The following is a 25387-nucleotide window of genomic DNA, read 5'->3' on the forward strand; positions in this document are numbered from 1 at the left end:
TAGAACTCCAGACTGTATTGACCAGGGAAATGGAAAAGTTTGGCTGCAAAGCTTTCATTTCCACTCCATTTTCCAACATTTGTGTGAGGTGTTTTTTTTCCTTGTCTTTCTTTCTTCCTGTACTCATTTCTGTCGAGACGGTTGCCCGTGTATACGTCTTTAGATCTTATCCTGAGTGTCGAAGCGGAGCAAGTCTAAAAATAGAATCAGCCTGAAAATGTTCTCTTTTTCCACCTGTCCTTTCATTCCATTCTCTCTCTCCCTCTCTCTTTTCTGACTGCAGCCGTCTTGAGCACTGGAGGGAGCGTTGTGGTGGAGAGAACCGGCGGCTATGAGGCTGATAGAAACTCTCACCCTTGAGGACGGCTTGTGTGTGTGTGTGTGTGTGTGTGTGAGTGAGAGAGAGAGAAGGTATGAGTGAGAATGTGTTTCCATCTTTGTGTGTCGCTGAATGACTGAGAAATGTCACACTGCAACGAGGTTCCATCGGTATGCTCACCACATCTCCTAGCAAGATGGAGAGAGATAAACAAACGAGGAAATGGAGACAGTCTCCAACTCACACACAAAAGCATGTCGATGCACATTATGAAGCCAGAGGCCAAACTCACACATTCCCTATATTCTCTGTCCCTCTCTTCTCCCACCAGGACACATGTCTGCATATTCATTTTAACAGAACAAAAAAGCCCAGCTTATATCTAACTGGGAGGACGTTTGATACTAAGGTGTTGAAATAACAACCGGCTGTACTTCCAGTACGGAGCCTTCGTCTACCAGGGTTCAATTAAAACTCGATCTGGTGGATAGTGTTCCAGGCGGCTGGATGAAATCACGCGGAGACAATTTGAGGACAGGTATCATGCCGCACTGGCACTTTGTAAGGGATTGGAAGGACAGGTGAAATGACACATGTAGGGAACGTTTGTTTTTGACTTTTCTGGTCATGTTAATAAGGACATTGGCATTTTCCTCTCCTGCCGCATGGCCAGATCCAACACACACCACGAGCCTTTAGTTGTTAGAATAACCATCCAGAACTTTGTATTGACATTATATGTTTACTAAGGAAGTCTGGGCAACACATGGCCCTGTCTGGACACAGATTGAAGTCACAAATTGGTCCTAAGTGCCAACCATAATGTGTGGCATGACTAAGTCGAACTAATGCTACTCTGGAGCGCTTCCACATGCCCTTATGAATTTGGCACATCAGAGCCTTCATTCAAATGAACAGTTCGATGTACATCTGAATGAACCATGTAGTGTGCAGCTCAACAGAATCTCACACCTGAGACAGGATTAGAAATGTGGTTGAGGCTCTTTTGGCTGTAAAAGCCTAACAAACAAAGGATATTTTTTGTCCTTATTCCAAAATTGGACAGGCAGACAATGGTCTGCAAATCTCCCCTGTGGATGCCAGTCTGAGTGAATGCCCCCAGTGGCCAGCCTCCAGGGGTGGGCACACAGACCTGCAGAGAGGAGTGTTGCAACACACACTCCTGTGGACAAACCTCATTCCACAGCTCACTAAATACACACACATTGTCTTGTCCATCTACAGGCCTGTTGGAGATAAGGATTCCTTCTAGCTTGAAGTGGTCAACAACATCAAGCCCAAACTACGTCCTAGAACTGCCTCCTGGGTAAATACAATCACCCCTCTGTCAGAAAGAGATTTCCCTGGAAGGACACTCAATCAGTAATATCTATTCTCAACTGGATGAGAGTACTAATATTCTGTCTTTGATTGGGTGTCCGCCCCATAATCAGCCCCACATCTCAATCGAACTGATGCCTGTGTTTATCGATCTCCTCTGTGCAGCTAACGATTGCCGTAGAACGTGTTGCAACACGAGAGTGATGCTGACATTTAAGACTTTCAGGCTGAACCTTAGAGATAGCACCCATTGTTATTCACCGCTGTGGGTGTGTTCTCTCTCTCTCTCTCGGTCTTTTTGTCTTCTGAAAAGCCCGTCTCGCTCAGCAGGGGATGTGAGGGCTGTGATGAGCACAAGGTCAGGAGAGGTGCTAGCATCACTGATAAAGGGCAATAGCCTGAAAGCAGAACACGTGATCACACCCAACGGGTCAGCTCCAAAAGCTCGTTCACACACACACACACACACACACACACACACACACACACACACAGAGAGAAGTACTCACACCAAAGCTCACACAGAGAGAGGTAAACAGACAGAGATGCAGTACACAAGACAAGTCTTGCTCTCCACCAAGTTAAATGATTTACTGCAGCAGAATAATTGAACTGCAGTCACACCTGTACGAGCTCCATCAAATTGAATGTACTTCTCAACCCTCCACAATGACTTACGATGACAGAAATTCAACAGTATTACATACTATAGACCAGGGTTTCCCAAACTCGGTCCTACCCTGGGTGTACAGTGCATTCTGAAAGTTTTATTTCCCTTTTTCTACATTTTGTTACATAACATATTCTTAAAAATACGTAAATCCACAATCAATCCACAATACCCCATAACGACAACACGAAAACAGGTTAAGAAATGTTTGCAAATTTATAAAAAATTTAAAACTGAAATACAGTATTTAAATAAGTATTCAGACCCTTTGTTATGAGACTTGAAATTGAGTTCAGGGGCATCCTGTTCTCATTACTCATCCTTGAGATGTTTCTACAACTTGGAGGCCACCTGTGGTAAATTCAATCGATTGGACATGATTTGGAAAGGCACACACCCGTCTATATAAAGGTCCCACAGTTAACAGTGCACGTCAGAGCAAAAACCAAGCCATGAGGTCGAAGGAATTGTCCGTAGAGCTCCGAAGACAGGATTGTGTTGAGGCACAGATCTGGGGAAGGGTACCAAAACATTTCTGCAGCATTGAAGGTCCCCAAGAATAGTGGCCTCCATCATTCTTAAATGGAAGAAGTTTGGAACCACAAAGACTCTTCCTAGAGCTGGCCGCCCGGTTAAACTGAGCAATCCGGAGAAGGGCCTCGGTCAGGGAGGTGACCAAGAACCCGATGGTCACTCTGACAGAGCTCCAGAGTTCCTCTGTGGAGATGGTTGTCCTTCTGGAAGGTTCTCCCATCTCTGCAGCGCTCTACCAATCAGGCCTTTACGGTAGAGTGGCCAGATGGAAGTCATTCCTCAGTAAAAGGCACACGACAGTCCGCTTGGAGTTTGCCAAAAGGTACCGAAAAGGGCTCTCAGACCATGGTCTGATGAAACCAAGGTTGAACTTTTTGGCTTGAATGCCAAGCGTCTCGTTTGGAGGAAACTTGCCACCATCCCTACGGTGAAGCATGGTGGTGGCAGCATCATGCTGTGGGGATGTTTTTCAGCTGCAGGGACTGGGATACTAGTTAAGGTCGAGGGAAAGATGAACGGAGCAAAGTACAGAGAGATCCTTGACAAAAATCTGCTTCAGAGAGCTCAGGACCTCAGACTGGGGGAGAGCTTCCCCTTCAAACAGGACAACGACCCTAAGCACACAGCCAAGACAACGCAGGGGTGGCTTTGGTACAAGTCTCTGAATGTCCTTGAGTGGAAAATAGCTGTGCAGCAAAGTCCCTGTCCAACCTGACAGAGCTTGAGAGGATCTGCAGAGAAGAATGAGAGAAACTCCCCAAATATAGGTGCCAAGCTTGTAGCGTCATACCCAAGAAGACTCAAGGCAGTAGTCGCTGCCAAATGTGCTTCAACAAAGTACTGAGTAAAGGGTCTGAATAGTTATGTAAATTTAATATTTCAGCTTTTTATTTTTTATACATCTGCAAACATTTCTAAAAAAACAACAACAGTTTTAGCTTTGTCATTAGGGGCGGCTGGTAGCCTAGTGGTTAGAGCATTGGACTAGTAACCGAAAGGTTGCTAGATCGAATCCCCGAGCTGAAAAGGTACAAATCTGTTCTGCCCCTGAACAAGGCAGTTAACCCTGTTCCTAGGCCGTCATTGAAAATAAGAATTTGTTCTCAACTGACTTGCCGTGTTAAATAAAGGTTCAATAAAATAAAATAAAAATGGGGTATTGCGTGTAGATTGATGACGGGGGGGGGGGGAACGATTCAATCCATTTTAGAATAAGTTTGTAATGTAACAAAAATGTGGAAAAAGTCAAGGGGTCTGAATACTTTCCGAATGCACTGTAAGTTTTGGTTTTTGCCCTAGCACAACACAGCTGATTCAAATAACCAATGCTTGATGATGAGTTTGTTACTGAATCAGCTGTGTAGTGCTAAAACCAAAACGTGCACCCAGGGTGGGCCCCAGTGTGGAGTTTGGGCGATTCCAAACATCCTTCCTCCCAATGAATCATTTTGTTCTCAGTTTGTTCTGGCAATTTTCACATAGAAACGTCATTGGGACGTGCTTTTTACATTTGCATCCCAAACCATTTGTGAGAAAAAATACATAAAAGTGGCCATTTTAGGTCATTTTTAGACATGTACATGCCTCCTGTAAGACCCTATGATCTGTGAACCGTTCATGATACAGACAACATCTTGGTGTCATTGTACTCCTCATAATATGGGGGATGTCTAGATTCTGAAATACACATTTTCACGTTCATTTATTCAACATTAAAACGATGAATATGAATATCTCAAAAGTACTTATCCCCAAAAATGTTTTCCGCCTACGCTGGCGTGGAATCGGCCATACAAGGCAATAACTACCCTCTCAGCAAAGAGCCTACTTCTGCAATGAGGCTGACACTGAAGTGTGACATCGCACAGGACACAACTGGAGACTGTAGACAGACCCTCGGAGTAATAGAAAGCCTGAACATCAAATACCCACTTCCCCACTCAGCACAGCAGTGTTTCACCGAGGGAAGAAGCATTTTAGCTGTCAGCAGCACCCTGTAGCTGTCATCAGCACCCTGTAGCTGTGGACGCGGAAAGATCCAGACAAATCACAGAAATGCACAGAATCCATATTAAAGACGTCTCAGATCCACTCTCATTAGCAAGAGTAAACAGATAGGAGATAAGGTAACAGGTTTTTAGACAGATGTGTAACTCTTCGACTGTGTGTGCATCTATGTGAGCTAAAGGGCTCAGCACTGGGCCTGTTATATCAGACACAGAGCCCTGTCCCCTATAATGCGGGTGTGAGTCCTGACCGGGGACCTGCCAAGCCAAAGCACTCTCAGGCTCCTCACTAATTGGCCACTGTGGACCCTCTGAGAGGACAGACTGACAGGGTGCCTGTTGCCTGATCTCGCTCTCCTCCTCTCCTCCTCTTCTCCATCCACCAGCCAGCAAAGCCTGTCGGGAGAGGACACCCGTCCCAGGGGAGGGTTTAACAGCCCAGACAGTAGTTCACCCCATCTGAGGAAGAGAACTCACTGGTCATTGAAACTCAGCAAGACCAACTACTTCTGTCAATGAATGTGTGTGTGAGAGAAAGAGGGGGAAACAGAAATAGAGAGACACAGAGAGAGAGAACAAGAGATATAGGCGGGAGGGTGTAGTTTTAGAGGGAGCTGGGTGATCCATAGAGGCTGAAAATGACAGAAAGAAGCTGTTACACCCTCAGGCACTCACAAAAACGGATTCTGAGAAAGAGGCACTTCTCCGTATTGTAATTATCATGTGCGTCTCTCTCGCTTGTCCTCCCTACTCCCATCACCCCTGACAAACACTACTGAAACAAAAGCAAAGTGATGAGGAGGCTTCAGTTCCTTCCTGTCTGTCCATCCCTCCCCCTAAGGCTGCTTGATAGATATATATATATATATATATATATATATATATATATATATATATATATATATATATATATATAGAGAGAGAGAGAGAGAGACACACGAGAGAGAGAGAGAGACACGAGAGAGAGAGAGACATGAGAGAGACACAGATATAATGTCAGTGAGTGAGACAGAGAGGTAGAGAGAAGACAAGCCCTTAGAATGACATACTATTCAGTCCTTACCCATTCCACCGTAACATATTCAGTGCCCGTCCGCCTAGTGCCTTCTCCTACCCTGGCCAACCTTCAGCCTCCTCCTCCTCCTCCTGGTCCTCTCCCTGCTACTCCCTGAGCACTGTGCCCTCTGATCTCCAGCCTGTGATTATTCATCTAAAAGGACACGGACCCATTTAAATACACCACCAACCACATACAGACTCTTTGTTTGAGAGCATGCCGTTTTCTGAGTATGCCTATATCCTAAAATCTACAGTAAAGAAATAAGATTACAAAACGTGAAAGGGTCATGCTAGTGTTGGTATGAGAGATGTGCACAAACATTATCTCTCTGACATATGCAGCAAAACCACCTTTCAGTCGACAAAGGGCATAAGGGCATTATCTGTCAGAGTCATAGACCACATATGATGGTCAGAGTGCTGGTCTACTGAGAAGAGACCAGCCCTGTCATTCGACCAGGTCAGGGGCACAACATTACACATGTCAACATACGCGTGCAACCTCTTTCAAGGAAAGCAAGTGTCTATGACAAGGTCAACATTACATTTCCACCTATTTCCGTGAACTTAAAACCAAATCAACATTCATAACCTATCCCCCACTGGCTCAGACAGACAACCCTCCTCTCTTCCCAAGGTCAGTTCAGGAGAACCTACGGTGCTGTCAGTGTCACAATAACGCACCTCTGTTCACAGGACTCAGGGATTATAGGTCCATGATAACGTAAATGACATGTACAATATATCTATTTCACAGAGGTATTAGCAGGTTGTGGCTAAGCCTAACTTGCTTTCCTAGTCTTGCTACCCACGTATGTGATTTAATGGCATTGCCTAGCAACACCATGGCTTGCGGTTGACGACTCAGTCGGGGTGGATACAGATAGAACACCACAAAGAGCCATGGCTCAGTGTGTGTGTGTGTGTGTGGATATAGTACTAGTGGAATGGAAGGTTAGTGTGGTGTGGATATAGTACTAGTGGAATGTAAGGTTAGTGTGTGTGTGTGTGTGTGGATATAGTACTAGTGGAATGGAAGGTTAGTGTGTGTATGGATACAGTACTAGTGGAATGGAAGGTTAGTGTGTGTGTGGATATAGTACTAGTGGAATGGAAGGTTAGTGTGTGTATGGATACAGTACTAGTGGAATGGAAGGTCCGTGTGTGTGGATATAGTACTAGTGGAATGGAAGGTTAGTGTGTGTGTGGATATAGTACTAGTGGAATGGAAGGTTAGTGTGTGTGTGTGTGTGTGTGGATATAGTACTAGTGGAATGGAAGGTTAGTGTGTGTGTGTGTGGATATAGTACTAGTGGAATGGAAGGTTAGTGTGTGTGTGTGTGTGTGTGTGTGTGTGTGTGTGTGGATATAGTACTAGTGGAATGGAAGGTTAGTGTGTGTGTGTGGATATAGTACTAGTGGAATGGAAGGTTAGTGTGTGTGTGTGGATATAGTACTAGTGGAATGGAAGGTTAGTGTGTGTGTGTGGATATAGTACTAGTGGAATGGAAGGTCCGTGTGTGTGTGTGGATATAGTACTAGTGGAATGGAAGGTCCGTGTGTGTGGATATAGTACTAGTGGAATGGAAGGTCCGTGTGTGTGGATATAGTACTAGTGGAATGGAAGGTTAGTGTGTGTGTGGATATAGTACTAGTGGAATGGAAGGTTAGTGTGTGTGTGGATATAGTACTAGTGGAATGGAAGGTTAGTGTGTGTGTGTGTGTGTGGATATAGTACTAGTGGAATGGAAGGTCAGTGTGTGTGGGTGTGTGTGTGTGGATATAGTACTTGTGGAATGGAAGGTTAGTGTGTGTGTGTGGATATAGTACTAGTGGAATGGAAGGTTAGTGTGTGTGTGTGTGGATATAGTACTAGTGGAATGGAAGGTTAGTGTGTGTGTGTGTGGATATAGTACTAGTGGAATGGAAGGTTAGTGTGTGTGTGGATATAGTACTAGTGGAATGGAAGGTTAGTGTGTGTGTGGATATAGTACTAGTGGAATGGAAGGTTAGTGTGTGTGTGTGGATATAGTACTAGTGTAATGGAAGGTTAGTGTGTGTGTGTGGATATAGTACTAGTGGAATGGGAGGTTAGTGTGTGTGTGTGTGTGGATATAGTACTAGTGGAATGGAAGGTTAGTGTGTGTGTGTGTGTGTGTGTGTGTGTGGATATAGTACTAGTGGAATGGAAGGTCAGTGTGTGTATGGATACAGTACTAGTGGAATGGAAGGTTAGTGTGTGTGTGTGTGGATATAGTACTAGTGGAATGGAAGGTTAGTGTGTGTGTGTGTGTGTGTGTGTGTGTGTGTGGATATAGTACTAGTGGAATGGAAGGTTAGTGTGTGTGTGTGGATATAGTACTAGTGGAATGGAAGGTCCGTGTGTGTGGATATAGTACTAGTGGAATGGAAGGTCCGTGTGTGTGGATATAGTACTAGTGGAATGGAAGGTTAGTGTGTGTGTGTGTGTGTGGATATAGTACTAGTGGAATGGAAGGTTAGTGTGTGTGTGGATATAGTACTAGTGGAATGGAAGGTTAGTGTGTGTGTGGATATAGTACTAGTGGAATGGAAGGTTAGTGTGTGTGTGTGTGTGTGGATATAGTACTAGTGGAATGGAAGGTCAGTGTGTGTGGGTGTGTGTGTGTGGATATAGTACTTGTGGAATGGAAGGTCAGTGTGTGTGTGTGTGTGTGTGTGTGTGTGTGTATGGATATAGTACTAGTGGAATGGAAGTTCAGTGTGTGTGTGGATATAGTACTAGTGGAATGGAAGTTCAGTGTGTGTGTGGATATAGTACTAGTGGAATGGAAGTTCAGTGTGTGTGTGTGTGTGGATATAGTACTAGTGGAATGGAAGTTCAGTGTGTGTGTGTGTGTGTGTGAGTGTGGATATAGTACTAGTGGAATGGAAGTTCAGTGTGTGTGTGTGTGTGTATATAGTACTAGTGGAATGGAAGTTCAGTGTGTGTGTGTGTGTGTGTATATAGTACTAGTGGAATGGAAGTTCAGTGTGTGTGTGTGTGTGTGTGTGTGTGTGTGTGTGTGTGTGTGTGTGTGTGTGTGGATATAGTACTCGTGGAATAGAAAATCAGTGTGTGTGTGTGTGTGGATATAGTACTAGTGGAATGGAAGGTCAGTGTGTGCGCGTGGATATAGTACTAGTGGAATTGAAGGTCAGTGTGTGTGTGTGTGTGTGTGTGTGTATAGTACTAGTGGAATGGAAGGTCAGTGTGTGCGCGTGGATATAGTACTAGTGGAATGGAAGGTCAGTGTGTGTGTGTGTATGTGTGTGTGTGTGTGTGTGTGTGTGTGTGTGTGTGTGTGTGTGTGTGTGTGTGTGTGTGTGTGTATAGTACTAGTGGAATGTAAAGTCAGTGTGTGTGTGTGTGATATAGTACTAGTGGAATGGAAGCTCAGTGTGTGTGTGTGTGTGTGTGTGGATATAGTACTAGTGGAATGGAAGGTCAGTGTGTGTTTGGATGTAACTGACGGGTGGATTTGGTGTTTACATGCTATAACAGTATGGGTTTGGTAAATCAGAATCACAAACAACAATTATAGATTTTTCATATTGTCTAAGTCTCCATGCACACACACCATGAGGAGAAGCAGTAAACCAATGTGCTGTGACTTTGATTCCCTTCCTCATTTGCATTGTTTTGACAAGCCAAATTAGGGTGGGCACACTAATTGGATAACAAGCAGGGCAGTCAGACAGAAGCGGGGTAGAGACATGTTGACCGGGTCACAGGAAAAGTGGAGTCTGGGTTAGCTTTACTGTTAGCCCCACTGACAAGAACGGGGTATGCTACTTTGATGTGAGAGCAATTGCAAGATATATCTAATTAAAAACCAATTTAAATCGCTGATCGTGTTAGTACTTAAGCAGACTGCAAGTGTCAGGGTTTAAATGGATTATGCCTACCCTTTGTGCCAGACTGCCATTGACCTACAGTGTGAGGAGCACCAAATGATCATGTCTGCTGTGTTAGTGTGACTTCTTTTACACATACACACACTCCACCGCCCTGAAGAGTGTACGGTCGTCCTCACTGAAACAACTCACATCTATCACATAAAATATCCTGACATCATAAAGCTGCCCTTTTAATGATGATTAGCATTCCTTAATGGATTTAGGTGGTCTGCTATCTCTTTCGCTATCCCTTTTGCCAGTGAGCGCTCCCTCGAGTTAGATAGCAATGAGGGTAAGCCATTTTCATTAGTGACCTCCTTTCTCTTTCTAGAAATACCCTCCAAGACCGAAACACACACCTCCGGTTCTAAGCGGTGTGATGTTCTTCTCCTGACGGGGGCTATATTATAAAGCAAGGAAACCATTGCACAAGAAACTGTGTGAAACAGTGTTAACCAGCGGGGCATTTGCTTTCACTGTATGAGAGAGTGGGTGGGCGGACTGCCTGGGTAGAACCAATCATATGTAAAAATAGCCCCCTAGACGCTCTAGAAATATCCTAAATCTTCAGAGAAAACACAGGTCTTTCATCATCTTTACTAAAACATGAACTCCACAAAGTACACAATGCTCTCATTAGTAGGAGATTACGTCTCAAGTGTGTATAAACCGGTGCCACAAAGGCTAGTATGTACTGAAAAACAGGAAGTGGCATACTTGTACACTCTCAACCCTGTGCACAACGGAGACGGCTGAAAAGAAATCACTATTCCTCAAAATGGCTGCCTATTTACCTGCTCCTTGATGCCACTGACAGATGCTGCCAGGGAGTAATAAGACAGGAAGAGGACATCTGAGGAGGCGATTAAAAGAAACGTGCATAATGCAAACTAACTCTGGCGAGTTAAAATGCAAACCACAACTACCAAGTTGCGCGACTGTTGCAAAATACACGAACGGTCACAGTGTTTTTCTGATTTTTTTACTATTTTCTACTTTGTAGAATAATAGTGAAATACATCAAAACCATCAAATAACACATATGGAATCAAGTAGTAACCAAAAAAGTTTGAAACCAATGAAACTATATTTAATTTTTCAAAGTAGTCACCCTTTGCCTTGATGACAGCTTCGCATACTTTTGGCATTCTCTCAACCAGCTTCATGAGGTAGTCACCTGGAATCTGTAATTTCTTTCCTTCTTAATGCGTTTGAGCCAATCAGTTGTGTTTTGACAAGGTAGGTGGGGTATACAGAAGATTGCCCTATTTGGTAAAAGACCAAGTACATATTATGGCAAGAACAGCTCAAATATGGAAAGAGAAACAACAGTCCATCATTACTATAAGACATGAAGGTCAATTAATATGGAAAATGTAAAGAACTTTGAAAGTTTCTTCAAGTGCATTCACAAAAACCATCAAGCGCTATGATGAAAATGGCTCTTATGAGGACCGCCACAGGAATGGAAGAACCAGAGTTACCTCTGCTGCAGAGGATACGTTCATATGAGTTACCAGCCTCAAATTGCACTCCTCTTTCTCTTCTGGTTAGAGCCAGTTTACGCTGTACTGTGAAGGGAGTAGGACACAGCATTGTATGAGATCTTCAGGTTCTTGGCAATTTCTCACATGGAATAGCCTTCAATTCTCAGAACAAGAATAGACTGATGAGTTTCTGAAGAAAGTACTTTGTTTCTGGACATTTTGAGCCTGTAATTCAACCCACAATTGCTGATGCTCCAGATACTCAACTAGTCTAAAATAAGGCCAGTTTAATTGCTTCTTTAAATCAGAAAAACAGTTTTAAGCTGTGCTAACATAACTGCAAAAGGGTTTTCTAATTATCAATTAATCTTTTAAAATTATAATCTTGGATTAGCTAACACAACGTGGCATTGGAACACAGGAGTGATGGTTGCCATACTTTTAAGCTCATGCTATATTCTGGCTGGTATAGTTGAAATTCATCCTTTCGGCGTGTTGACCGTCACTTTCACGTTGAAATTCGATGCTGATTTTGTTAGGTTACCTGAGCCCTTTTAATGTAGGACCGTCACCCTAACGTCCTCGGACAGAAAGTTACATTTTCGTCAAGGGGCTTATATAGGATTGGGAGAGAGGGCTGTGTTTCATAGTTTTACAACCCATGTCTGTTCACTTGGACTGGGGCCTCTGAGTGAGCAGAGTGGTGTTCTTCTAAAGCTAAAAATTACATTTCATTTTTTCAAAAATAGTGTCATATTTAAACATTTAAATTGCACAGCAATTCCATATGAATCTGATAACTACAATGTGTAGATTTTCCAAGATACAGTTTATGTCATCCTATCATCAGTAATCATGTCTCAGACGCCAACCGAACTGACATCATACTCATTAAGTCCCAACGCATATTTTCAACTGGTTGGATTACCGAAATATGGTTTCATTTCCCATCTTTTGATGTCACCAGACTCTCTATGTTAACAAAGGGATTTTCAATAGTCACATCGCTAGAGACGAGAGAGGAAAACGGGGAAAGGTATTTATGGGGGTCATAAACCTCCCCAACTCAGGCCAACATCATGACAGAAATAATGCACTCTAGAATGCCCTTCTAGCCAATCAGAAAAACAGCATTCAACAATGCCATTGTATAATTCAGCAATAAGGAAGGCCTGAAGGGGTGTGGTGTATGGCCAGCATACCACAGCTAAGGGCTGTTCTTAGACACGACGCAACCCCCGAGGTGCCTTACTGCCATTACAAACTAGTTACAAAAGGTAATTAGAACAGTAAAACAAGTCATTTTGTGTCATACCCGTGGCTTTCAGCCAATCAGCATTCAGGGCTCGAATGACCTGGTTTATAATTCAAAATATAGCTTTTTTTGTAGAATATTACAGCCACTATTCCATGTGTTCTACATGTAAGCACGTGCGGCAGCATAGGATACTGAGCACAGACAAGTAAAATAATACAACTTAAAATTATGATAGTTCTTTTGAAATTAAATTATATAAAAACTTTTTTTTTTTAATGAACTGTTATAAGAAAATAATAATGCATTTCTTTGTGATGGTGTACAACACTTGTGGTGTTTTGTGGTTTTACATATAGCCTACAGTAACAAACGAATGACAATTGTATTTTGTTTGTATTTTAAATGGTAGGCCTACCTAAAACCTTCCTAAACACAAGCAAATTATAGATCTTTTGCAATAGCATTAGTGTTGAATATTTTCTCCAAAATCGACAAATTTACCTTCCTGGGAAATTTGCAACCACACCGGTAATATCCCGGTATTGCTTTTCAAACTGAAAATGCTATTTAAAAGCATAATAGCAGTCCCCAAAAATCTGACATGGTTTTACCACTGTAAATGGAGAAATATAGACAAGAATCTATATGGTTTCTTGTTGTAATTGGCACAATTTAATCAACTCAAAGTTTTGTCAAAGTCACCACACTACTTCGTTGATGTATCCTAAACGTAGGTTACGATCCTACAGCTTAGTGGAAATTACATTCGTTTCAGCTTACCTTTGACTGAAAGATGTCACCAGCTTGTTGACCCTCTTCTCTCCCCTGGCATCTGGCTATCAGTGGGATTTAGGAAGGTTGTGGCTGTTTTTACTTGATGATATGATAACCTGCTTATTGTAGTGACTGTCACAGAGAACATCTCCGGCTAAACAAATAGGCTTAGTAGCGGAGATTCAGCACCATGGATAGCGCCGCGGTTGATCAAAGTCCTGCAAACCTGACTCATCAAGCCCGTGCACTCGCATTGTTCTATGATGTTACTATAACAAATGTTGCAAATGTCTATTTCCTCGAGCACATTTGTGGACACAATGTATTGGACATTTTGTTAACAGTGAGTAGCTGCAGTTTATATGTTCATCCTCTACCAGTGCCACTAAGCTAGTTTGGGGATTTGTGAACGTGAGATGGAGATCACCTTCAGTAACTGAGTCGAGATGTCACGTGTAGCCTAGCATTGCAATTTATAGAAGTCATGTAAGTAAGGGCCATTTTCTATTGGGGACTTTAAGTGGAGTAGGCAAAATATGGTCGGCTGCTTGCGTTGTGATGACTGGTCTAATGTATGAATGAAGCTAAAGTTGATGTCAGTTTCGGGCAGCTATTCACACATGCATACTTTGTATTTTTGCATTAGTGCAGCATAAAAATGGTAGGCCATATTATTGGTCCACAACATTAGAATTGTCGGGAAATGGCAGGTGCTTGGTCGGGACAGTCTCGAGATACCGGTTACTGGTATTAAACCCTAAACAGCACATACAAAATGTATTTATTATACTGTTAGAATGCATTGGCTCAGAACGGGATAACTAGATGTCTCGCTTTTCTAGTGTTAGTGTTCAGAGTAGAGAAACACATGATTTTTGTATGACTTCGGGTCCAAATTCTACAAAGATCCAGCAAAAAAAAATAAAAAGGACCATATACATTTCAGGTAAAATAACAACCCATTGCTCGTCTTCCAGGATAAATTAGCTAGCAATAGCAAGATAGCTAAATGTCAATGAATGTCATGTGCGTTTGATATTCGCTCAAATTAATATAGTTGTTTCACAGTTGGTGTTAATATTTTAACCTGCGTGTCATGATCGCTTCTGGTGTGGATGGACAAAATCAACATGCGCAGGATGGCACATGGGCGTGTCCGGTGTAGTCAGTATGTTATGAAAGCAAACCAACGCAAACCCACCCAACCACATCCAAGCTAAATCGCCCTCCCTCCCACAGTGAGAGGATGGTAGGTGTTTGATGAGTGCTGGTGCGTCGTGACATGATTGGCAGCTGAGAGAGGCGAGCGAAAGGAAAAGAACACACCTACTGATCTGCAAGATGTGCATGATTCCCCAGAAGGAGACGATTCACAGCTTCAAAAGCACTGCTGCCAGCCATACTCAAAGTCTGTGTCTGTCTTCAGAGACAGCTGGAGATCAAAGACTTTCCAAACAACATTAGCCAGCTGAGACCACAGTGACCACAACACACCTGTCATTCATCTCAGAGACAAGCTGGAAGGTCAGAGAGACTGGCCTCAATTGGTCATGGTTGTGGCTTCAGATGCATGGTCAAGTTCAATTACATAGACCGCCACCAAAAGTTGTTCTAGAAACGCTGCTATGACTGGTTTGTTTGAGTCGAGCATAGATGTTCACTTTGGGCCTGAGCTGTTTGACTGAATCAGTCCTCTCCTGATAGGATTTGAATCGACAAAATGAATACTAATGCATCCTCTCATCATGTACTTAATAAATAGATCAATTCATTATGCTAATAGTGTTGGACTTAACGTAATCCTTTTGTCTGTCCTAGTCTGTCGGGACGTACAGTGGAAGGGACAAACCATTGAATTCAGTTACAAAAATCAATAAGCCAGAATAAATTGACTTTGACTTGAAAAGGTTAGGGGAGAATGCTGTGGGCCATAAGCCCTTGTCAACCGCCCTCCCCTTGTCCAAACATCTTCACCATAAATCCACATGTCGTGCCGCCCCTCGTCCCACTCCAACCATTGTGCCCAAGAGCCAAAACCGTTTAATGCAGAACGTTAATTATATTTCAAACTAAACGGATGGAGAACGCCGGCTATTATCTCCGGGCTGAGCTGTGGCGGTCCGTCGATCATGTTTCTCTCATGGCGGGGAGCGACTTTGATCTGCAAAGCGGGGAGAATGGAAGAGGGGGAAAGAAAGAAAAACACTCAAGTTTTAATGGCTCTCCAGTGTGCTTAACGGAGAGGGAGAAGCCATGTCATGAGATACTATCCAACATGATCAATGGAAAGGGAAATCGCTACATCTAGGGATTCTTCACTGTCAAAGATAGTGTGCTCCTGGCTGCCGGTGGGCTGGTCCACTGCTCCCGAGGTAGGGGACCGAAGACTGGAACAAGTAGAGCTCCTTCCTCGCCTACACAAACTGTGTTGATTATATTATTACAAACAGCCACTTCATTTGTGGAGGACGGTAAGTGAGATGCCAACGTGCTGCACAGCGAGATACCTTCCTGATGAAAAATAAGAGACTATTGATAAAAGTAGTCTCTTTTCCACCATTATTATTGACATTTCGGAAAATGGAATTATAGGAATTAAGGAACAGCAGCAAATGGTGGTGAGTGACGGGCTAAACAGAGATACTTAGGGGATGCTAGCCAAAGAGCGCAGCATTTGGCTGAATCAGAAAGCCAAGCTGAGTATTGTAGCAATTTCTTGAGAGGAAAAAGGTCCACGGACCATGGACACAGGGATGGTTGCAGTTGGCTGAAATGGAGCAGATGGCCGGATGCTGTCCAGGACGGACACAGTCACAGGACGGACACAGTAACTAATTTGGTTCCTGGTTTCTGGATACATTAAGAAAAGCAGATTAGATGTGCCAAGAGTGGTGGCGGGTTGGTCGTTGGTATTGCAATCCGTGTGTCTCATCAGACCCTTGCCCTGGGGAAGGTCACAGGTCAACATGGCAGCTGCTGCTTTTCAAGTATCAATCTCCTGTAACCCGGTGGATGCAAAGGCATGCTTCACTGTTGATTGTGTTCATATGGCTCTTTGATGCACACAACACACTGATCTGAGGGAATCCCAGCAACATCTAATATTAAAGTGACACATGCGGAGACCGAACGCAATGCTCCTTTGTTTTTAATCTAATCTGAAAATACTGTGCTATACAGTGATATGTGCTCAAGATAATTCCATAGCATTGATGATGCCAGGGCTTGGTGCTCGTCTATTCATGCTCTGGTTTGAGAGAGTGGTTGTGTGTCATCTTTACAGTAAAGAAGGTGTATACACTAGCATGGCAGGTGGCCGAGTTAGTTTTTGGGGACGTACAGTAGGAGGGACAAACCATTGAATTCAGTTACAATAAGCCAGAATAAATTGACTTTGACTTGAAAATGTTAGGGGAGAATGCTGTGGGCCATAAGCCCTTGTCAACCCCCCTACCCTTGTTCAAACATCTTCACCATAAATCAACATGTCACGCCGCCCCTCGTCCCACTCCAACCATTGTGCCCAAGAGCCCAAACCATTAACGCAGAACGTTAATTCATTTTCAAACTAAACGGGTGGAGCACGCCGGCTATTATCTCCGGGCTGAGCTGTGGCGGTCCAGTCGATCATGTTTCTCTCATGGCGGGGAGCGACTTTGATCTGCAAAGCGGGGAGAATGGAAGAGGGGGAAAGAAAGAAAAAACGCAATGTTCCTCACTGTGAGCGAGGAATCTGGCAAACCCTCTCGCAAACTCATTGCCATCCTGTATAGAAGGTGTCAAGGGTGCAAGTGAGGTGAGAAAGACACTGGGTAAAATGAATAAGAACACAATGAAAGCAGAAAGAGCGAGAGACATTGCCCCTGACTGAGTTTCTCCAGTCTAAGAACAGTCAGTGAGAGGGAGAGAGTAAGTCACAAGCTTAGCCTTCAGCCCAGACAAACCGGTAGCGACTCCCGGACAGAGATTGAGTTCAGACTGCAGGTGAACCAGTCTGAAAGGTCTGGGGCCAGTGACACACAGACAGCCCTCTCAGTTCTCTCAGCCCAAGCTCCAGATTGAGTTCTGAGTGCACCTCACCTGGACGGAACCCCCTGCTGCTTCCCCTGAATGTCTCTCAGCTCCCAAAACACCATTCACAGCTGCCGAGAAGAGTAGTAAGGGGTGAAATGGGGACACAACAGCTCTCTCCTTCTCCTGAGATATTATTCCTTTTAGAAATAAGTGTCGGACTCTGCTGCTCTCACACTTCGAAAGACTGTCATTAGAAGTCTTATCCAAAAATGAGCTGCTGGTATTACATCGCCACGTTAGTGAATAATAGACATTTTAAATCAATTGGCTGACATAAACAAGTTACTAAAACAGATAGAAAATGTGTACCAATGGATTATAAAACAGTAGAAGGCTGGAAAGGAGAGAGTAAGACTTCAAACTGTATATATATATATATATATATATATATAGATATATATATGAGTGTGCTTAAAGTGCATTGAAAGGGCTCTGGGGTGATGTACAGTCGTGGCCAAAAGTTTTGAGAATGACACAAATATTAATTTCCACAAATTTAGCTGCTTCAGTGTCTTTAGATATTTTTGTCAGATGTTTTTTGGAATACTGAAGTATAATTACAAGCATTTCATAAGTGTCAAAGGCTTTTATTGACAATTACATGAAGTTGATGCAAAGAGTCAATATTTGCAGTGTTGACCCTTCTTTTTCAAGAGCTCTGCAATCCGCCCTGGCATGCTGTCAATTAACTTCTGGACCACATCCTGACTAAAGGCAGCCCATTCTTGCATAATCCATGCTTGGAGTTTGTCAGAATTTGTGGGTTTTTGTTTGTCCACCCGCCTCTTGAGGATTGACCACAAGTTCTCAATGGGATTAAGGTCTGGGGAGTTTCCTGACCTTGGACCCAAAATATCGATGTTTTGTTCCTCGAGCCACTTAGTTATCACTTTTGCCTTATGGCAAGGTGCTCCATCATGCTGGAAAAGGCATTGTTCGTCACCAAACTGTTCCTGGATGGTTGGGAGAAGTTGCTCACGGAGGATGTGTTGGTACTATTCTTTATTCATGGCTGTGTTCTTAAGCAAAATTGTGAGTGAGCCCACTCCCTTGGCTGAGAAGCAACCCCACACATGAATGGTCTCAGGATGCTTTACAGTTGACATGACACAGGACTGATGGTAGCGCTCACCTTATCATCTCCAGACAAGCTTTTTTCCGGATGCCCTAAACAATCGGAAAGGGGATTTAGAGAAAATTACTTTACCCCAGTCCTCAGCAGTCCAATCCCTGTACCTTTTGCAGAATATCAGTCTGTCCCTGATGTTTTTCCTGGAGAGAAGTGGCTTCTTTGCTGCCCTTCTTGACACCAGGCCATCCTCCAAAAGTCTTCGCCTCACCTGCCTGCTGCCATTCCTGAGCAAGCTCTGTACTGGTGGTGCCCAGATCCCGAAGCCGAATCAACTTTAGGAGACAGTCCTGGCGCTTTCTGGACTTTCTTGGGCGCCCTGAAGCCTTCTTCACAACAATTGAACCGCTCTCCTTGAAGTTCTTGATGATCCCTTTTTGATGATCCTTTTTGTGCAAAGCAATGATGATGGCACGTGTTTCCTTGCAGGTAACCATGGTTGACAGAGGAAGAACAATGATTCCAAGCACCACACTCCTTTTGAAGCTTCCAGTCTGTTATTCGAACTCAATCAGCATGACAGAGTGATCTCCAGCCTTGTCCTCGTCAACACACACACACACACGTGTTAACGAGAGAATCACTGACATGTCAGCTGGTCCTTTTGTGGCAGGGCTGAAATGCAGTGGAAATGTTTTTTGAGGATTCAGTTCATTTGAATGGCAAATAGGGACTTTGCAATTAATTGCAATTAATCTGATCACTCTTCATAACATTCTTGAGTATATGCAAATTGCCATCATACAAACGGAGGCAGCAGACTTCGTGAAATGTAATACTTGTGTCATTCTCAAAACTTTTGGCCACGACTGTAGACTAATGCCAGATTCTATTAGAGCACCATGCTCTTCCCTACTTTGTTGGTTGAAAACTGTTTAAAGGAGGATACAAGAGTGCAAAACACTTCAATAACTTAAGAATGGAAAATACACCTGGCTTACATTCAGATTGCTCGACTGCTTCTGCTCTCAGACCACTGGATTTGTGTGTTTCTCCAGGACGCTCTATGATAAAAAATATGAAGGTGTTTTAACTGGTGCTTATTCTTCAGCCAAAGGACAGTTGAAAGGGGCTCATTACACTGTCCATCCATAGATCTCAGCATCCCGACCACTCCATTCGAACATATTGATTACGGTCTGTCTGCAACAGCCTCTGAACGCCCAGAGTTATTATGTGCTTGTCAGCTGCTAAATTGGTAAAATGGGTGAAAGCTTCTCTTCTGTTGGTGTCTGTACAGGAAAAGTAGGGCTACATTAGTGTGTTTGTCGAGTGTTGCAATGAACCACTCATCTTGCTTGGTTCATACAAGAACAAATTAAATGTGTGTCCATCTATGAAGACAGGGAAACAATGTAGGATGTGTCTTATGTCTTATTCCCATCGCTGGAAACTCCGCCCAAAATCCTCTGACAGTTCCCCCGGAGAACATGTTATGTCCAGGTCAGAGCATGTGCTGCAGGAGAACAGCCCCTAGACGTACACACACACACACACACACACACACACACACACTGTATAAGGGCAGGCCATCCACTCTTTCTCCTCCTGAACAAGCCGTCAAATGTGTGCTGATGCTCTGGGGAGAAACATCACCGGAGTCACCATGCTGTCATACAGACAGTCACAGTCCCACTAAGTAAACCACTGAAACACTAGAGCACTACTCCATCCTCAGAGAGGTATAGAATCCATGCTGTTTGCTTTGAAGAGGTGTGTGAGATATACACAACATACAACATGTACAAAACATTAAGAACACCTTCCTAATATTGAGTTGCACCCCCTTTTGCACTCAGAACAGCCTCAGTTCATCGGGAAATGGACCTTACAAGGTGTCGAAAGCGTTCCACAGGGATGGACCATGTTGACTCCAATGCATCCCACAGCTGTGTTAAGCTGGCAAAATGGAATTATTGATACACACAGGAAACTGTTGTGTTTGAACCCAACAGCAATTCTTGACACAAACCGGTGCGTCTGGCAACTATTGCCATGCCCCATTCAAAGGCACTTAAATCTTTTGGCTTGCCAATTCACCCCCGGAATAGCACACATGCACAATCCATGTCTCAAAACTTTAAAATCCTTCTTCAACCTGTCTCCTCCCCTTCATCTACACTGATTGTGGCTGAAGTGGCATCAATAAGGGATTCTAGTTTTCACCTGGTTAGTCTATGTCAGAGGTGTCAAACTCATTCCACGGCGGTCCGAGTGTCTGCAGGTTTTAGTTTTTTCCTTTCAATTACGACCTAAACATCCAGGTGAGGGGAGTTCCTTACTAATTAGTGACCTTAATGAGACAATCAAGGGTGGAAAGAAAACCCACAGATACTCGGCCCTAGGTGGAATGAGTTTGACACGTGGTCTATGTCATGAAAAGAGCAGGTGTTCCTAATGTTTTGTACACTCAGTGTATGAGATCAGCGAAGATCCAACACCATGATAATCAATTTGATAGGTTTGGAGTGAGTGGGATTGAGAGAATGCTGGAGACAGTCACAGCAGGGGGGAATAGAAGACAATGTGTGTGTGTGTGTGTGTGTGTGCTTGGAAACAGAGGGTGAGAGAGTGAGTGACTGTGTGCAGCCAGCAGAGCAGAAACCTCCATCTGGGAAAAGTGTGATGAAGTAATCAAGTGCATATTGTATGATGCAGAGAGGCACCACTCCATACTGCGAGCCCAAAGAGGAGGTACCCAAACTGCCATATCTCTCAACTCCCATTGAACCTGACACAAAAAAACACTGCATAAAAAAAACCTGTGTCCCTATAGTATGACAAACCATGTTATACTGAACAAAAATATAAAACGCAACATGTAATGTGTTGGTCTCATGTTTCATGAGCTGAAATATAAGATCCTGCTGAGTGCAGGAATGCCCACAAGAGCAGTTGCCAGAGAATTGAATGTTCTTTTCTCTACCGTAAGCTGCCTCCAACGTCGTTTTAGAGAATTTGGCAGTACGTCTAACCGGCCTCACAACCGACACTATGCGTCGTGTGGGCGAGTGGTTTGCTGATGTCAACATTGTGAACAAGTGAACAGAGTGGCAATGGGGTTATGTAATGGGCAGGCATAAGCTACAGACAAAGAACACAATTGCATTTTACTGATGAGAGAGATACCGTGACGAGATCCTAAAGCCCGTTGATGTGCCATTCATCCGACGCCGTCGCCTCATGTTTCAGCATGATAATGCACGGCCCATGTCGCAAGAATCTGCACACAATTACTGGAAGCTGAACAGTTCTATCCGTGGCCTGCATACTCACCAGATATGTCACCAATTGAGCATGTTTGGGATGGTCTGGACAGCGTGTTCCAGTTCCTGCCAATATCCAGCAATTTGCACAGCCATTGAAGACCAGTGGGACAACATTACACAGGCCACAATCAACAGTCTGATCAACTCTATGTGAAGGAGATGTGTCGCGCTGCATGAGGCAAATGGTGGTCACACCAGATACTGACTGGTTTTCTGATCCACAACTATTTTTTAAGGTATCTGTGACCAACAGATGCATATCTGTATTCCCAGTCATGTGAAATCCATAGATTAGGGCGTAATTTATTTATTTCAATTGACTGATTTCCTTATATGAACTGTAAATCAGTCAAATCTTTCAAATTGTTGCATGTTGCGTTTCTATTTTTGTTCAGTATATTTTTTTACCTCTAAACTAATGAATCTTCAACTGCTAAGGGCCTGAAACGCATATTTTTCGACCTCCTCGATCCCATTGACACCTCCTCAGACGAGTCAATAAAAGCCTGAGGCTGATGGCTCTGGCATAGAGTGTTGCTCATTAAATTAAAACATGATTATACTATTTGAAAAGGTCAAATGTCAATCTCTTTGGCAGGAAATAGGCTGGAGACTGCTGTGCTTAAACACTGTGTGCTGTGACGCATCAAATGACCCCCCGAGCAGCTATTAGCATTCATCACAGCCAGTCTGCAGAGACGAGAACGGTGCAACGTTTTGCCCTATTCCTCGTTACATAGGCGCTTGTCTGTTTTTGACTTCCAGACTTCCAGTGCCCAACACGACACATTGCTCGTTTTCCCAGGAACACAAGGCTTTTTGGGCTCAGTGAATGGTTTTCACTGCCCATCTTAAAATGAAAATACACATTCATTCTGTAAAGATAGGAAGTGTGTGGGCAGGCAAGATTTTCATCCAAAACCCAGCTATAAATAACAAGCGAATGTGAGAGAAAGAATAGAAGAGAGAGAGAGAAAAAAAATAAGAGTGGGAGGCACATTAAACTGGCCAAACATTTGGTAAGCAGAGTCTGTTCGAGCACAGAGTACACTCAACTGCAGACAATTACAAACTAACTAAAAGATGTATGAAAATGTAGGCTAGATCTACGAAATGTCGCAATTACAGGCCATGCCCGGGTCTTAGGATGAAACTGGACCATCTGTTTTGATGGTGTTTACACTACACACCATAAACATGGTCTATAATTATTGACAGGAGAATCATTATCAATCACCACAGCCATCTTCTGTCCATGTTCCCGATCTGGTTTTAAACAAATCACCCTGGATTGGTCATGTATGATGGTTGGGTCAGAGCTTAATATGTGATTAAGTTCCATGGCTTGAAGACGAGGACTTGGGTGTGATAGAATGGACCTCCCAGGATGAGGATGGCCCAAAGAGAAGGAGTTAAGCTGCCGGAGAGATTCGACTGACCCTCCGCCAGAAACCGAGGCTCACATGTACGTGTGTGTGTGTGTGTATGTATGCTTCACGCACAAGCGTGTGTACATAAAGAGTTACAAATGTCCCAGAAATGCTCCACGTCTTCTTAACTATGTCAGTCTTAACATTGTCTATTATGAAGTCGCACAGATGGAACAAAACAATCAGCATGAACATAGGCCTAGCTTTGGCCCTGTCCTGACTGATATCTTATCTCAATCTACAGGCTGCTGATAATCTACACATCCTCTTCCTGCTGTCTGTCCTCTCTGACCATGCCACCTTATCCCAAGGTCAGGAGTGTTTTAAAGACTGCTGCTAACATTGGCTCTTATCGGTCATGTCCCCATGCTGAAGTGTGACCTGTGGCTTTCACTTCATCACTGAAAACTCATCCATCTAATCTATTTATATCGAAAGCCATTCAAGGTTAGAATTACATGTTTTATATGGATATTGAGACATAATATTGGCCTTCAACGTACAAATCACACTTCATGCAAACTAATCTAATCCAAAAAGCATTGCGGGTCAGTGAACACAAAATAGATAATTGAAAGTCATGGCGATTACCAATGAATTCTTCTCGAACAGAGCCTAATCTGACCCAGCATGAGATTTCTCCCCTAATCCCCATTACATTTTTCCTATGGGTCAGTGTGCCACTCACCTCCCACTGGTATTGCGCAGGATGACCAGGGCATCAGGGAAGCCATCCATGTTGTAGTCTCCCAGGTGCAGGGTGATGGGGTTGTGGAGCTCCCCAGCAGGAGGGGTGGTCTGGGGGGGCACAAAGCCCCAGAGAGTCTCCCTCCTCTGGAAATCAGTCAGGACTGGCACCCACTGCAACAGGAGAGAAAACAACGAAGCTGGTTCAGCTCATTGATGATACAGTATACTACACCGAAATGAGACTCGGAGCGAAAAGAATATGAAACAACATGGACTATTATTAACTGCTGGTGTATTTCACAGAAATGACATCGGGGTGTTAGCGGGTTCAGAAGGGTTGATGAATTACCGCCATTAATGCTACAAGTCAAAAGTGAGAAATAAGTGCTAGGGCAGAGGGAATTTCTTCCTTCCTGTTCCCAGCAATAAAACAGTCATTTCCCATCAGACCATATTTTGTATTTGAAAAGAGCTGCAGAAATTAGATATATCCCTGTGAAACCCACTATGACTGTGTGGCCTATCCTTGACCTCCCCTGATTATACAGTACTATGATAAATATTGCAGTGAAAGAGACTATATATTGATAGAGATACTCGCCCCCTGCCCTCCCCTGCAAAGCTCTAACAACACATATTCCACCCTTGACAGCTCAACTGAGTAGTCAATAAACCCCGGGGACGTCTCTCTCTGACAGTGACTGATGTTCATCATAATAGAATGTGAATGTACAAAGAAATCATACTAACTACTGTGGGTAAATTTATTATATTCACAAAAATGTATGCACTCACTACTGTACGTCGCTAAGGATAAGAGCGCCTGCTAAATATATATATATTTTTTTGAAGTGTCATATTTAATTAGTCATTGAACACTATAACGAATAGTGAATAAAAATCCAAGTAAGATTCCTTAATAGTGATGCATCCAATGATAAAAATGGCCAGTCTCACAGAGCGACATCCTCAGATACCATCATTAGTAACCGTTACTGAATAGACGGATGTGAATACGAGAAGTACACAAAGAGCTTTAAAGGAGAGGGCAGCGGAGATAGGAGCTATTCTTCATGCAGCTGAACGCCTCTCTGTTTTCCTCTCGTCTCCACAAGGCCAACCTATTATTGGAAGGTTGGAACACAGGCAACGTATTTACAGACAGAGAAAACGAGCAGCAAGAGAGGAGAGAGTTGAGGCCATAAGAAAGTCTCTCATGAGGAAAGCGTATAGTCTCGTGTGAGTATTTACAGGGGATAGACCTCAGTGCTGGACGGCTGGTGCTCCTTTGATCAATAAGTACCACGTAGGCTCTGATGTATAACCCTGTTGACGTGGTTCCGCTACATGATAGGGCAGGGGAAGACGGCGTGATATGTACAGTATGGCTGCACCGGCAGGGAATGTGTTAGGGATGAGGGCGCGTGGG

The 25387-nt window shown here is 43.5% G+C and overlaps 1 protein-coding gene across 1 annotated transcript in view; it reads right to left on the minus strand.

Moving 5' to 3' along the window:
- LOC115112131 (T-cell immunomodulatory protein-like) overlaps positions 1-25387 on the minus strand; it is a 142015-nt gene that overhangs the window by 63220 nt on the left and 53408 nt on the right. Inside the window, exon 10 of the mRNA XM_029638956.2 lies at positions 23957-24129. Within this exon, the coding sequence (XP_029494816.1) occupies positions 23957-24129 (173 nt within the window). The remainder of the gene's footprint in view (positions 1-23956; positions 24130-25387) is intronic.

Source organism: Oncorhynchus nerka, linkage group LG27 (assembly GCF_034236695.1).
Source record: "Oncorhynchus nerka isolate Pitt River linkage group LG27, Oner_Uvic_2.0, whole genome shotgun sequence".
Taxonomy (NCBI): domain Eukaryota; kingdom Metazoa; phylum Chordata; class Actinopteri; order Salmoniformes; family Salmonidae; genus Oncorhynchus; species Oncorhynchus nerka.